Genomic DNA, 12458 nt, shown 5'->3' on the forward strand with positions numbered 1-12458 from the left:
TTGGACATGGTCTGGGGAGTTCGACATGGTCTGGGGCGAGCTTGTGGAAAACAAATACACTGATTATATTTTCTTATCTATGCGGGAACCAGAGCATTTCACGCGATATCTGTCTGTTATGTTAATTGTAACATTTTGCTCCTCTTCAAACATACTACGTGACTGCTTATTTCTCAGCTCTGATGAGTGCTTTCCTCTAGTTATTCCGCTTTTTGTTGCTGTTAATTTTTTTTTTTAACCTCCGAGACTACAAAACAGCGATCATTCTGAAGTCTCTTTTTCGCTACGCTTTCATGCAAAGCCTTTGCAGTTAGAGACAGGCGTAGAACCTTTTATCACTTTTGCTGCAGACAGGCTGTGCAGAGGGAGACGTGCTGGAGCCGCGTTCGGAGTCTCTCACTTGCGAGCTTCAGGCTGGTGGGTCTGGAGCAAGAAGCTCCGTGAAGCTGAGCAGTTTTTCCCAGCCTCTGCATGTGCTTGGGGACCTACTGGGAGGCAAGATAAGAGGTGGACCCTGCTTATTTTTATTTTTTTAATTTTTTAAATTTATTTTTTTGCTTTCCCTAGAGACTGGGGCAGAAATATTTTTCTCATATGTAAAAGCAAGATGCAATATGGAGGCTCCTCGTTCTCCTGCAAGCCCTGATTGAGGGAGAAAAATCTTGTATGATGGGAAAAGTCCTTCCCAGATGCGAGGGCTCCGTAGGTTGCGTATATGGAGGGCAATACAGTCACTCGCTTCCAGGGTTGGTGTTTGCGTGCGGTGTTGTGCCCATGTCTTCTTCCAGGGCTCAGGTGCTGGAATTTTCCATGCCGGTGCCTTTCCCTCTATTCTAACTCAAGCCTTCTTGAAAATTATTTTTCTCAAGAGAAGTGCTACAGACACACTAAGTTAATTTGAGTCATTAGCTTGTTTCCATTACTCCTATCTGTCTAGGAAACTAATTTTATTATTTTTTAGTGAGATTTTGGAGTTAGAAGAAAGAAATGGAAGCTAGTGAACATGTGGAACCACTTGACAGGAACACCGGATTTTGAGAGCTTGCATTTTTATTTACATCTTCTGGACCCTGTCTGACTTGAAAGTAAACAAGTTCAATCTGAGACCAGATTTATCCCTGAAAATATGTGGAGACTTGTCTAAAAGCTGCTTTTAGGATTAGGAACTTCCTTTACTGCAATAAGAGAATATATTTACAATGGGAAAACTGATGCTTAACTGGCAAATTCTTTCTGTAGAACACCCTGGGAAGTGCAGTTCAGTTGTGTTTGGTGCAAGACAGCCTGAAACTTTATTTAAAAAAAAAAAAAAAAAGGCAAAACTGGCTGAGAACTTCCCAGGTCTAAAGCAAGGTGCAGGAATAGTGAGTGAAACTGTATTTCTGTGTTGCTGGAAGCTGGGTGATGGTGCAGATGAGAGGGTCCTGTGGAGGTCCTTGGCTGGCGTCTTCTGGGCAAGCAGGAGGTCTCTGCACCTGTAACTGATCTCCTTCTTTTGACGTTCCTCTTCTCTGCAGACACAATGAGGCGAGTGGTACGACAGAGCAAATTTCGGCACGTGTTTGGCCAAGCGGTGAAAAACGATCAGTGTTACGACGACATCCGCGTCTCCCGCGTTACTTGGGATAGCTCCTTTTGTGCAGTAAACCCCCGATTTGTTGCAATAATTGTAGATGCTAGCGGTGGCGGAGCGTTCCTGGTGCTGCCTTTGCACAAGGTAAGTGCTTTTTGAAAGTTTCTCGCTATTACATGCTCAGCTTTGTTGTCATTTCGGCACTTGTTTATGAATAACATTAAGGCTGTGAAGTCTCTGCTGTGTTGTGACAAATGCTGCTCAGTAGTGCCATGTAAGAATCCATTTAATGTCTCTGTAATCAGGCTGATGCTTCCTGTACATTAAACACAGTAAATAAGCAGTTTGCTTGACTAATCTGAGCCAGTTCTTTATGGCAGAAGTTTCTACGTAGAATCATACTCCTAATGAAGCCTCTTTATTTATGATAGCAGTGGTCAGGTTTTTCCACTGTCAGGGATTCAGCAAGTGTCACTTAATTCAGGAATGCACCTGAACCTAATTACTCCTTGCAGCCCCGTATCAGATGGATGCAAAGGAGTGAGCAGGTTCCAAGTAAGGCATTTCCATAGGCCCGGTGGCCCTGGCATCTGAGCTGGTCTAGGCTGCTGCTAGCCCCTTCGGTTACTCTTTCTCTGTGCGGTATAAGACAAGAATAATCTTGGTAAGAAAACAGCTCCTCCAAGTACGGTGCAGCTGTCCTGCAGTTCTGCCAGATCACAGGGCTGTGCCTAGGCTTTATTATACTTCAGCCAGATCTTGTTATCCCCTATAGTACCTGACATACCAAGGAGAGGGGCTTCATCTGATCTTGGGCAGGGAAACACCCCTTACGTTCTCTACTGTGCGAAACGCTGGTGAGTCTCCAATAAATAATCTTTCAGTGAGCCCATATATACACTCTACTTCTTTCTCTTATACTTCGAATTTGTTTGTAGAACCCCAGGGGTGTGCTTTGCAAAACACACAGAAAAGTTAGGTTCCTCTCCATCAGCCAGAATGGCCGGATCAGAGATTTGGAGGGAGGCTGAAAAGATGGGTACAGAAGCCTTCCTGGCAGTCTCTTACAGTGCTGTGGTGTAAAGCACACAAATGAGCAGGAGCGGTGTGTCAGACCGAAATAAATTCCTATTGCCCCCTGATACTGCACGGAAAAATCGCAGAGCATCTTTCTTCCACCCTTGTTGGAGAGCGGTGCTCTCATCTCCCTTTCTGATGCTCAACCGGCAAATTCTTGTGATGAAAAGTCTTTTTCTGTAACATTAATTATTTTCTTTGTGACCCTCAAGTTTCTCTTAACTATACACTTAAAATGTCCTCAGTCTGTCATCAGCCCTGTCCTTTTTTCCTAGCTCCGTTTGCAGATCTGCCCTGTTTATATATAGAAGTAGTGACCAGAATTGAATATAGCATCCCACGTGGCGAGTGCATTACAGGAACAGAGGCAGCGAGTTCTCACTTATGCCTCGGTTGCGCTAAGCGAAGCAAGCCAAACCCCTAGCCTCCTTAAATAGCTCTCCATTTTGCTCATCTTATTAACAGCCCTTCTTTGCAAGTATTCTGGTTGGCACTCATCTTGGGGCCACGTGTCCTGCTTTTGCCCAAGCCACACACGATGGCACAGATCTCGATTAGAAATTCCTTGCTCAACGCAGCAGGCGGTTGCACTCGTGTTGCATCACAACACAAACGCTGATGGCAGAGGACGTGCACCCCTCTTTTTCTCTTACTGCCCAATGTTTTCCCAGTCCGTGGCAGAAATTCCTGCTAATCCTGAGCGATATAGCCTTTTGCATTGTTAGCTGCCATCTCGTGCTTGTTTGGGTTTTACACTTATTCGTTAGTCCTCCTGCCCTCCTCTGTATTTGTCGTTGCCTTTGTGCCCTCAGCGATGTTCCTGCCTTGTCTTAAACAGCTGCTTTATATTCACATATGACAAAGTTTCAAGCAAAGCTGGAGGAACTTTGTTCCTAAACCCCCCAGCCTGACACGTTCTTTTGCAATGCAACACGTTGCTGGCTTTGCTCTAACCAGTTCCTATGTTCCTCATTTATTTTTATAGCTTCAGCTGATGAAAAGTGTGCCTTCAGTTCCTTCGACACCCTAACACTTTGGCTTCTCTTTGAGCCGGTTTAGCAGAGCTGTTCATTGAGTTCCCACAGCAAGGTCCTCGCTGTTATATTGGGGGGAGGGGGGGGAAGGGTCAATTTTAAAGTCTGCTTTTGGTATGATTTTAAAATTGAGCGCTAAGAATACACTTGCTGCATTTCAGAGCCTTCAGGAGGCTGCAGGGACAATGGCCCTCCTATAACTTAATTGCATCGCGTCCGCTCAGATCCAGCGCTGTGCGGGTCACTCTGAATTACTTTTAATGTGGCTTGCCCTTCTGCGAGGGGTGAGCCGGGCCTGCGCTTCAAAGGGCCTGTGTCATCACAGAAAGGGCGGTTTTACTCATGTTAAATGGCCTTTTCCTTTCCAAGTTTCAGTAATGCTGTGTTGGTTTTGTTGTGGCGGGGGCTTTTTGCTGCCAGGCGGGCGGCTGCCGGCTTCCCCCCCCCGTCCCCGGCCATGGGCAGCGGCCGCGGGGGCTTGGGGCGGGGTGAGGGCCCCGGGACCCCGCCTGGAGCACCCATGGGCGGGGAGGCGGCGGCCGGGCTGCCCCGCCCCGCCCCGCCGCGCCCCGCCCCGCCGCGCGCGCGCACCCGCTCCCGCCGCAGCGGCACTGCGGCGGCCGCGGCTTTTTACCTTATATGGTCATGGCAGCGCTCGGGGCCGCCGGCCGCCGCCGCGCTGATTGGCGGGGGCGCGGCGCGGCAAGTGCGCGGCCGTTAACCCCTGCGCCGCCGCGGCGCCGCCGCGCCCCTCGCCCTGCCCGCGGCCGTGCGCCGCGCCGCGCCGCTCCTCCGGCCCCCACCGCGACCCCGCGGGGCGGTGGTGAGGGTCCCTCCGGCAGCCCCCGGGGGGCTGCGTCCTCCCGCCAGCCCCCGGGGCTCCCCGCAGAGCCCGGTGGGGAGCAGCAGCAGCAGCCGGGGCTGGGGCAGCTGAGCCGGGTTTGCTGGCTGTGGAAATGCTTTTGTCTGAACTTCCTGTTTTCTTGCATGCACATGTGCAGGGTCTTTGCCAGGAACTCGCCATTCCCGTGCTCCAGCAGGAGCCACGGCCACTGTCTGAGTTGCTGAAAATTGCAGTTCGCACAGGTTGGTTGGTCTGCAGAGAGATGGCCTCCGTTGGAAGGAACCATGTATTTTTAAAAAGCTGTAATTTATATCAATTAATGCTGTGTGGGTGATAAGAGTCAAGCTAATCAGCAGGGAAAAACACACCAGGGAAAAACACTGAAAACTTGCCTGCTTATTCTGGACTATGGGTGACTGACACTGAGCAAAGTGTTAGTATGGAATATCACCGTTAAACTGGAAACTTGCAGGCTTTTGGAGTTGATTTTCTTTGAGCCTTATCCCGGGCAAAACGGTGGGTGCACAGGGAAGGAACCCCAGGATAAAACTCTTCAAACAAGTGGTGCATCCCTCAGCCTTTGCTTGCTGGTGGGCATGGGCGGCTAGATTAGGTGGAGATCACCTCCGCCGTGGTGGGTAGGCACTGTTGTTAGGGAATGAAGGAAGAGTCAGGCAGGTGAGGGAAAAAGCGATTCTCCTGCTCGCATCCCCCGGAGATCTCCGGTATGAGCGGGCCGGGTGTGTGCAGCTGCCTCGGTGGCTCTCGCTGCACAGCTCAGCTGCAGGTTGGGCGCTTTCACGACAGCGTTGTGCAAGGGCCCAGAGCCCGTCGTTGTGCCTTGCCCCTGCAGCCCTCCCCTCCTCAGCCCGGACGGCGTGGGTTGCTTGGTGTTCAGGTGGTGGGCTTGTCGTCTTCGCTTCCGCGTGTCGTTCCCGTAACCCTAAATCCGCAGGTTATCTCCTGGGATGCCGTTCGGAAGGGCTGTCCCCCTCGCTGCGAGGTGTTCGGTGTGCTCATCTCCCTTTGGATGACGATTGAAACAGCAGGGCAGAGATCTCCCTGCCTCTGCTGTCAAAGGAGAGGGGTTGCGTGGGATATACTCGCCCAACTCGATAGGTGATCCCTGTTTTACGTCCCAGATGAAAATTTTGTGGGTTTCTCGATGTGCTGGGGAAAGTGTCTTGCAAATACCTGGGTTTAGTGCACAGTTCTGGTGCTGGGTCTACATTACAGTAGAACTGGATACAATTTTTTTTTTTCCCTCCTCAAAAAATCTTTGCGGTTTGTATCTGCGAAGAAAAAAGCTGCTGCAAATGGTTCCTTTTTGTTTCAGTTCAGCTAGAAAGATGCCTTCAGCTGAAAGTCATGTTATGTAAGGCCTTTAGAAGAGGCTTATTCAGTCTCCTTTGGATATACCTTTTATTAGATTTTCCATTTGTGTGCCTGACTTCTTATTGCACTCCCTTTACATAGGCAGCATTCCTACAGAAGCTGTGATCAGATGGGTGCCCTGAGAGGCAATTAGCTTGTGGGTGGGTGAGTACACACCTCAGGAATGATCTTCTTGAAGGAATATGTTGTTCTGCAAGTGACATGCCTTCGTGTTCAACCATGGCATATGTAAGTTGTTAATCAGCTGTTCCAGATTCTCATTCCCCCAGGAGGGACTGAAAAAAAAAAACATCATCCTTTTCTGTTTTGTGTGTAAAATAAAATCGAGAGGTACTGCTGTGATGGGTTCATTGAGCCCTTCCAGCAATTTTAGGTGGAGTGTGGATGGAAAGATACGAATTAAAATGAGTTACTGTCGTCTTGACTTCGGCTGCCATGGAGCCCCTGTCAGTACTAGTGCTGTAGGTCTTTTTCCTAGCAAAGTCCCTGTGAGAGAAGTTTGCAAAATTGAAGACTATGAAGGGATATTTCCCCCTAAATTTTGGTCAGACTTCCCATACAGCTCCAAGTAGTTTTGAATGTTGGGTGGAAGAGATTAAAATTCAAGACAACTCTGCAATAACTGAATAAAAAACCAAGGTATTGGTGGTTTTTAAAGATTAAGTTATCTTGTGACCAATGGAACTGCTAAAACCTGGTTTCCTGGAGATTTTTCCTGCATCCACTCTGCATAGAGTGAATGTTCCCCAGCTCCCGTACACATCCTTTCTCTCTTGGACCATCAGGATGTGGCCACCTCCCTTGAGTGCCTCACTAGCCCAACTGGGGTTCCTGTGCCGCTCAGGAGGGACATGGGCTTGCGTTATAACTGCACCTTCCCTAGTGGGGCACTAATTTGGATTTCTTTCTTTTATTTCACCTTGGATTTTTCTCTAAAGTGGATTTAAAAAAAAAAGTTTATATTTATCACTGTCAGTTTGATTCCGATGGATCAGCAGGTTCTAGTGTACTAGAGAAGAGAGGGCAGGCAGTGTGGCTAATCTCATTTCTCTAGGAAAGCAGCAGCAAATGCTGTCCCCTGTCTTACGGGCAACCAGTGATTTGTGCAAATATCGCTGCAGTTTTAAGGCCTTGTCCCATAATGAAAATGGAAGTTGCGCTTGATAGTTTTGTCTGCAAGCAGGTACGGAAGGGAGATTCTTGCACTTGGAGAGGGCTACACATGCTCCACATCTGCCTTCCTGTCTGTATGCAGTGGTTAAAACGGAGTGTAAGGAGTGGAGGAAGTCCTCAGAAGTTGTGTATTTGTCCAATATTCAGATGAAAAATAACGTTACTCTACCAGCAGCATTAATTTCTGAGTTGTTGTCTCCATGGCATAATGTCACTGGTTTATGTAGGATACAGACGTATATATGCAAACCATACATATAAGCACACTTACAGCAGGGCTGCAAGTGGGCCTGAAATGGAGGATAAAATCCTGGTTTAGCTGCTTAAAACTTCCAACTAAACTGAAATTTTGGAAGTCCAGCGACAAAATGAGTTCAACAGAAATGGTTGGAATAGAATGGCTTCTTCCCTGGGATGCGTCCAGACTTCCTTCTGTTTCCTCCTTCCCCGTCTGCGTTTTTACTGGTCCCAGTTTGTTTCACCGTGGCTGATGCTGGAGTCCCAGTCGTCTGTTGCCAGCTCTCGGGGATGAGCGTGTTTGGGTGACACGAGGCTGTTGTTCCCTGCGGATCCTTTCTGGGTGCTGCCTCCTTGCTCTGCCCTCTCTGGATGGGTGCTCATCTCCACCACCCCCTGAACTGCAGCGGGGTTTTACCGCGTTATCCCAGAACCCTAAACTTTTAGGACACCGATTAGTTTTCCTTCAGTTGGAAAGGCAGTATGCCTATTTTACTAACAGGGGAATTAACTGCTTTTGAAATCATACTTTAGGGATGGAACAAAAGAGTGAGTCTGTATTGTGTTAATTGTAATGTAATTTCTGGGCAACAGGTCTCTTTGTTTTGAATCTCTACATCTTCTGCCCGAGGGGCTTCCTCAGCTAAAAGTTAGCTGAGGCTGAAATTTAATTTTGAAATGTGTTTAGAGCATTCCTCTAGAAACTGGGACACCCATTAGCTGAAATGCTGGAGCCATGCTGCGCGCCCAGCTCTGAGCGATAGGAGTTAGCAGTTTGGGTTGGGTTTTGGGGGATTGTTCGTGTTGGTTTTTTCCTTTTTTAAAGCCAGCATGCGAATAGCTGACTGGCGCAGCTAGTTCTGTGAAGGATTCTGCAAACAAACATACCCTTTTCCAGTGTAAAGCGTCCTGCGGGTGCAACCAGCTCTTACCTCTCCATTGCCCGGTCAGCGGCAAGCACCCGCTGCAAACCATGAAGTCCCCCAGCTGCTGCAGCTCCTCTCCCCGGGGGCATGGAACAAACCTCGCCATTGCTGCCTGCTCACCCAGCTGCCCACAGGCCTGAAACCCTCCACACTGTGCTTTGAGCGGTGATGCCAAATCTGCTGGGGCCGTGCAGTGCCGTGGTTTTTAAAGCCCTGCTCTCGCTGCTCAGGCAGGGTTGGCTTTGTGCAGGATTCCTGTCTGTCACCGCGTTTTTCTTCCCTCCTCTTTGTGCATCCATTTAGGTCTGGGCGCTCCGGAACAAGGACCCTTGTCTCTGTTCTGTAGCAGCCTGTAATGTTTACTGTAATGTCACAGCCCTGCAGCTGTCAAGGTGATAAAACGAGACCAGGAGCACTGCTGAGGAATTTTGGGAGGGCACAAGCAATGTTTATAGTGGTCTGGTTTGAAAGCAGTATGTAGTTATGAATGCCTTAATGTCATGCAATAAGAGACGTTACAGTAGACCTCTTGGGAGTAACGCTTTTCATAATCTTCCAAATTAGTTATGGATGCCTTGATTGGTTTGCTGGGTGACTAATGTCTGTTTGTCATGGTCGTGAGAGAGCGATGCACTTCCCTTACATCCTACTGCAGTACTTTCTCCCCGCTCCCTCCTGCATGACCAGCTGCTGCAACCAGAGGTGGAGGCTCGGTGGCCAGAGCACATTAAGCTTCACTTGACTGGAGTTTGTGAAACTTGAGTTTGTTGTAAGGAAAAGAGACAATTCAGCTAAGAAAAAAAGGAATATCCTCTCTAACAGAGAAAAGATACTAGTCGGTTTGCATTTCAAACTTTGCAGTTGTGACCTGATTTCCTTCCTCAAACTTCTGCAAAGTAAGGGTGGGGGAATTGCTTTTGCTTGTGCAACTTGATGCCACTTCCCTATTTTAAATGGCGATCTTAATGAGCGCAGCCATGGGTTGGGGGAAGCAGCTGTTCTCCGTGATATTTTTACCATAATCCATGAGCTGTCTCCTGCAACCCAATTGCCCTTTTCTGGCGGAGAAGTGATCGTAAGACAGTCAAATTAATTCATAAAACTACTGCTTTTAGGAACAGTTTTCCTGTGCTGCTTCTGGATTTAATAACAATTTTTTTTCTTCTCACCTGTCAGTTTTTTCTGATCTGGGATACATGAAAGCACTAAATGAATTAATTTGGTAAGGTCAGCTTACCACCTGTTGAAGGACCTGAATATTGAGTGTGCTTCTAGTCAACGCTATCCAGCATATTAATACTAATCCTCAAATTCATCTTTTTGGCTAACTTTTTATAAAATACAACTCTGAATTTCAAAAGTCGTTACTGTGATGTGTTGCTCAACCTGAGTCGTAATGGATTATGAGAAGGATTTAATTTCTTGAAGTCATACCGAGTTAATTTTAAGCTGTGTATCAGCACTTGAGATTTATTTTAAATCCTTAACTAATTAAAAGATTACATTTTAAAAATAAATAAGTAAATCCCCAAACCTGGGGGCATTATGGTAACACGAAAATGCACCCATTTGGCAGCGAAGTTGCAAACCTCGTGGTGTTCTTGTAGCAGAGGCGGCATCTCTTGTAAAAGGAATTGTGTTTAGAAACATTGAATTTGGTAATTTTACAGGCTGGTGGGTTTTTTTAATACCCTACTGCAGGCTTCTTGGTCTTTCCCTTTTGGCAAAGCCCCCCAAATATTGTTTTTAAAGCTCTTCTGTGCACAGCTAATCCTGCATGATGGCAGGAATAGGGAGTCCCCCCCCCTCCAGAGGGGAACACTGCTGGGAGGAGGAAGCCTGCGGTGTAGCCTACACGGACGGTATTTACAAAACTGGCTTAGAGAGGTGGTCAAGTAGCACGTCTGAGTCAAAAACTGCTCATTCCTTACCCCGCTGGGTGCTTGAGGGGAAGGTGTGCTGGGTCAGACCTCGGGGTGGGGACCTGAGTTACTGTCCCTTGACAGCCCCTCGATCCCCTTTGAAGGGTCACGCTTTCTAATAAAAGTGTTTGTTTTTTTTAAAGTGGAGCAGATGAAGTGCATTTAGAAGTATTGCCAAAGGAGAGCTCTTGCTTTTTGTTACATTTTCAGGAAAGCACCATGGTTTCCTCTGCGCTGTGAAGATGGTTTAGTGTTTCTGACCACAAGTCAGTAGCTTCTCTGAAAGTGGTTGGACTTCTGCTAGCCGAACTGCAGCTTGCTTTTGGCCAGTAAGCCCTTCTGTCCGTTTGTAACCTTACTTATTCTCATTTTCCTGTTTTGACACTATTCTTTGTGGACCCTGGTGAGCAGCTGAGCTGGTCCTCTAGTGCAGTGGTGCCGTGCCCAAGTGTAAAGGTTGGTGCAGCTGGGCTGTGCATCTCCCCAGGCGTTGTCTTCCTCTGCCACACCCTGGGGAGCTGTTGTGTTTGCGGGCGGCGTGACATCTCCTTCTCTTGTTTGTACTCTGTTTGCTCCGTTTTGTACATTATTGTGAATAAACATACTTGAGGGTGCTTGAAGTTACTGCATCTCCCAGACTGCTTCTGAATAACATCTGTCTGTTCCCTTGTTAGGAATTTTTTTCATGTGTCACTGTCCGCATCCAGGCAGGAAAGGGGTGTGCTTTACAAATGATGCAGATAAGCTGCTGTTCACCTGTAACATGGTGCAAAGATATTTCTGCTCAATTTGGTTTAACTTCCCCTTCGTGCATCTGCAGTTTCTTCTTGATCCAGATGGCTCCGGCGCAAGAAACGTTTGCTGTCTTTGTCCAAAACAGCCGCGCCAGTGCATCCATCTCAGGTTCCTCAGCTCGGTGACAAGACTGAGCTTTACTCTAGCTTGCTGCTTCGCCTGCCGAGGGAAGGAGACTTGCTCCCCTGTGGGAGCTGGAAGCCCGTGGCTGCGCTGGTCCCTTCAGCTTTTGGGCATCGGGCCCTCTTGCCGTGGGCTCTCGCAGAGCCTCCATCGTCTCGTTTTCCTCGGTGCCCTTGGAGCACTGCCGTTTAGTGAGCTAATGGAAGTACAGGATAGCTGGTTTAAAAAATGAGCTCCGTTTTAGGTGATCAAAAGCAGGCGGTGGGGTTGCCTGGTCCCTGCGGTCAGCTGGCTGTCACAGGCAGCTGGCTGCTGCTGCTCGTGCTGTTCAGGTTCATCGTGATCAAAACTGAAAGGTGAAGTTTGTGGTTTAATTTGTTCAAATTGAATTTTTTTTCCTCCCTGCAGTAATAAATTACTGTAAAAACTCTAAACTAAACTGACAAGCACTTGAGCAGCCTGCAAATAATTACCATAGGCTCCTCTTAAAGGATTACTCTGAGCCCTGCCTAGGAGGAAGAACAGGTATTCACTGATGTCTCGCAGTATTAGTCGTATTTTTAATTTTGGTTTAGGTCTATATTTGTATTTAGCCTGTAACGTGACTTCTGAAATATGTTCGTGCGCATATGCTCTGCATGGTTCTTTTTTAATTAGATAAATTAAAATGGATGAACTATACATGTCAGTTGGGTGTATTAATTTTTTAAATCCTATTTCACATTATGGCATCCAAGAGGGATTACACAGACTTTAATTTTTGAATGTCTGGTTTATGGCTCTTCATCTACAACACTTTCACTTTTAATCATTTCAGAAGCATTTGAATCACTGAGTCTTTTTTTTGAAACCTAAATTTGGTCATTTAGGAAATAGTGGTTGTTTTGTTTCTGTAACTTAGTCTGTTTGGATCTATATCTTGTTTTGTTGCTAGTAGAGGTCTTCAGGTCAGTAGTCTTCAAAAGCCAGTATCCAGCATTATTCTGATCCTTTGTACGTAAGACAGCATTGAATAGGAACAGCCTTCCGCATGGAGATGGGTAGGAGGCATATATTAAGAGATGTAACCTCTGAGGTTGGGGAATGTCATCACCGAATGGGAGAAGTGAAATGCCAACCATTTCTTCTGCATGTTTAAACACGAAAGAAGACGACCCTGTCCCAGACCTCTCCCTCCTGCCTCTCTTCTCCCATCACTCATGAAAAGGCCATCGTCGCATTCCCTGGAAACAAAACCCCTCAGAGCAGGACCCAGGTTCTGGCCCTGGAAGGGCAGGAGTCTCCTGCTCACCCTGCCACTACTGCCATGTGTCTTCAGTATTTTAACTACTGCTTCCCCTGTGTGCAAGACTTGACCAA

At 47.4% G+C, this 12458-nt stretch overlaps 1 protein-coding gene across 1 annotated transcript in view; it reads left to right on the forward strand.

Moving 5' to 3' along the window:
• CORO1C (coronin 1C) overlaps nucleotides 1-12458 on the forward strand; it is a 44946-nt gene that overhangs the window by 16402 nt on the left and 16086 nt on the right. The window contains exon 2 of the mRNA XM_072880616.1: nucleotides 1518-1717. Coding sequence (XP_072736717.1) covers nucleotides 1523-1717 — 195 coding nt within the window. The 5' untranslated portion in view covers nucleotides 1518-1522. The remainder of the gene's footprint in view (nucleotides 1-1517; nucleotides 1718-12458) is intronic.

This window comes from Ciconia boyciana, chromosome 15 (genome assembly GCF_034638445.1).
Source record: "Ciconia boyciana chromosome 15, ASM3463844v1, whole genome shotgun sequence".
Taxonomy (NCBI): domain Eukaryota; kingdom Metazoa; phylum Chordata; class Aves; order Ciconiiformes; family Ciconiidae; genus Ciconia; species Ciconia boyciana.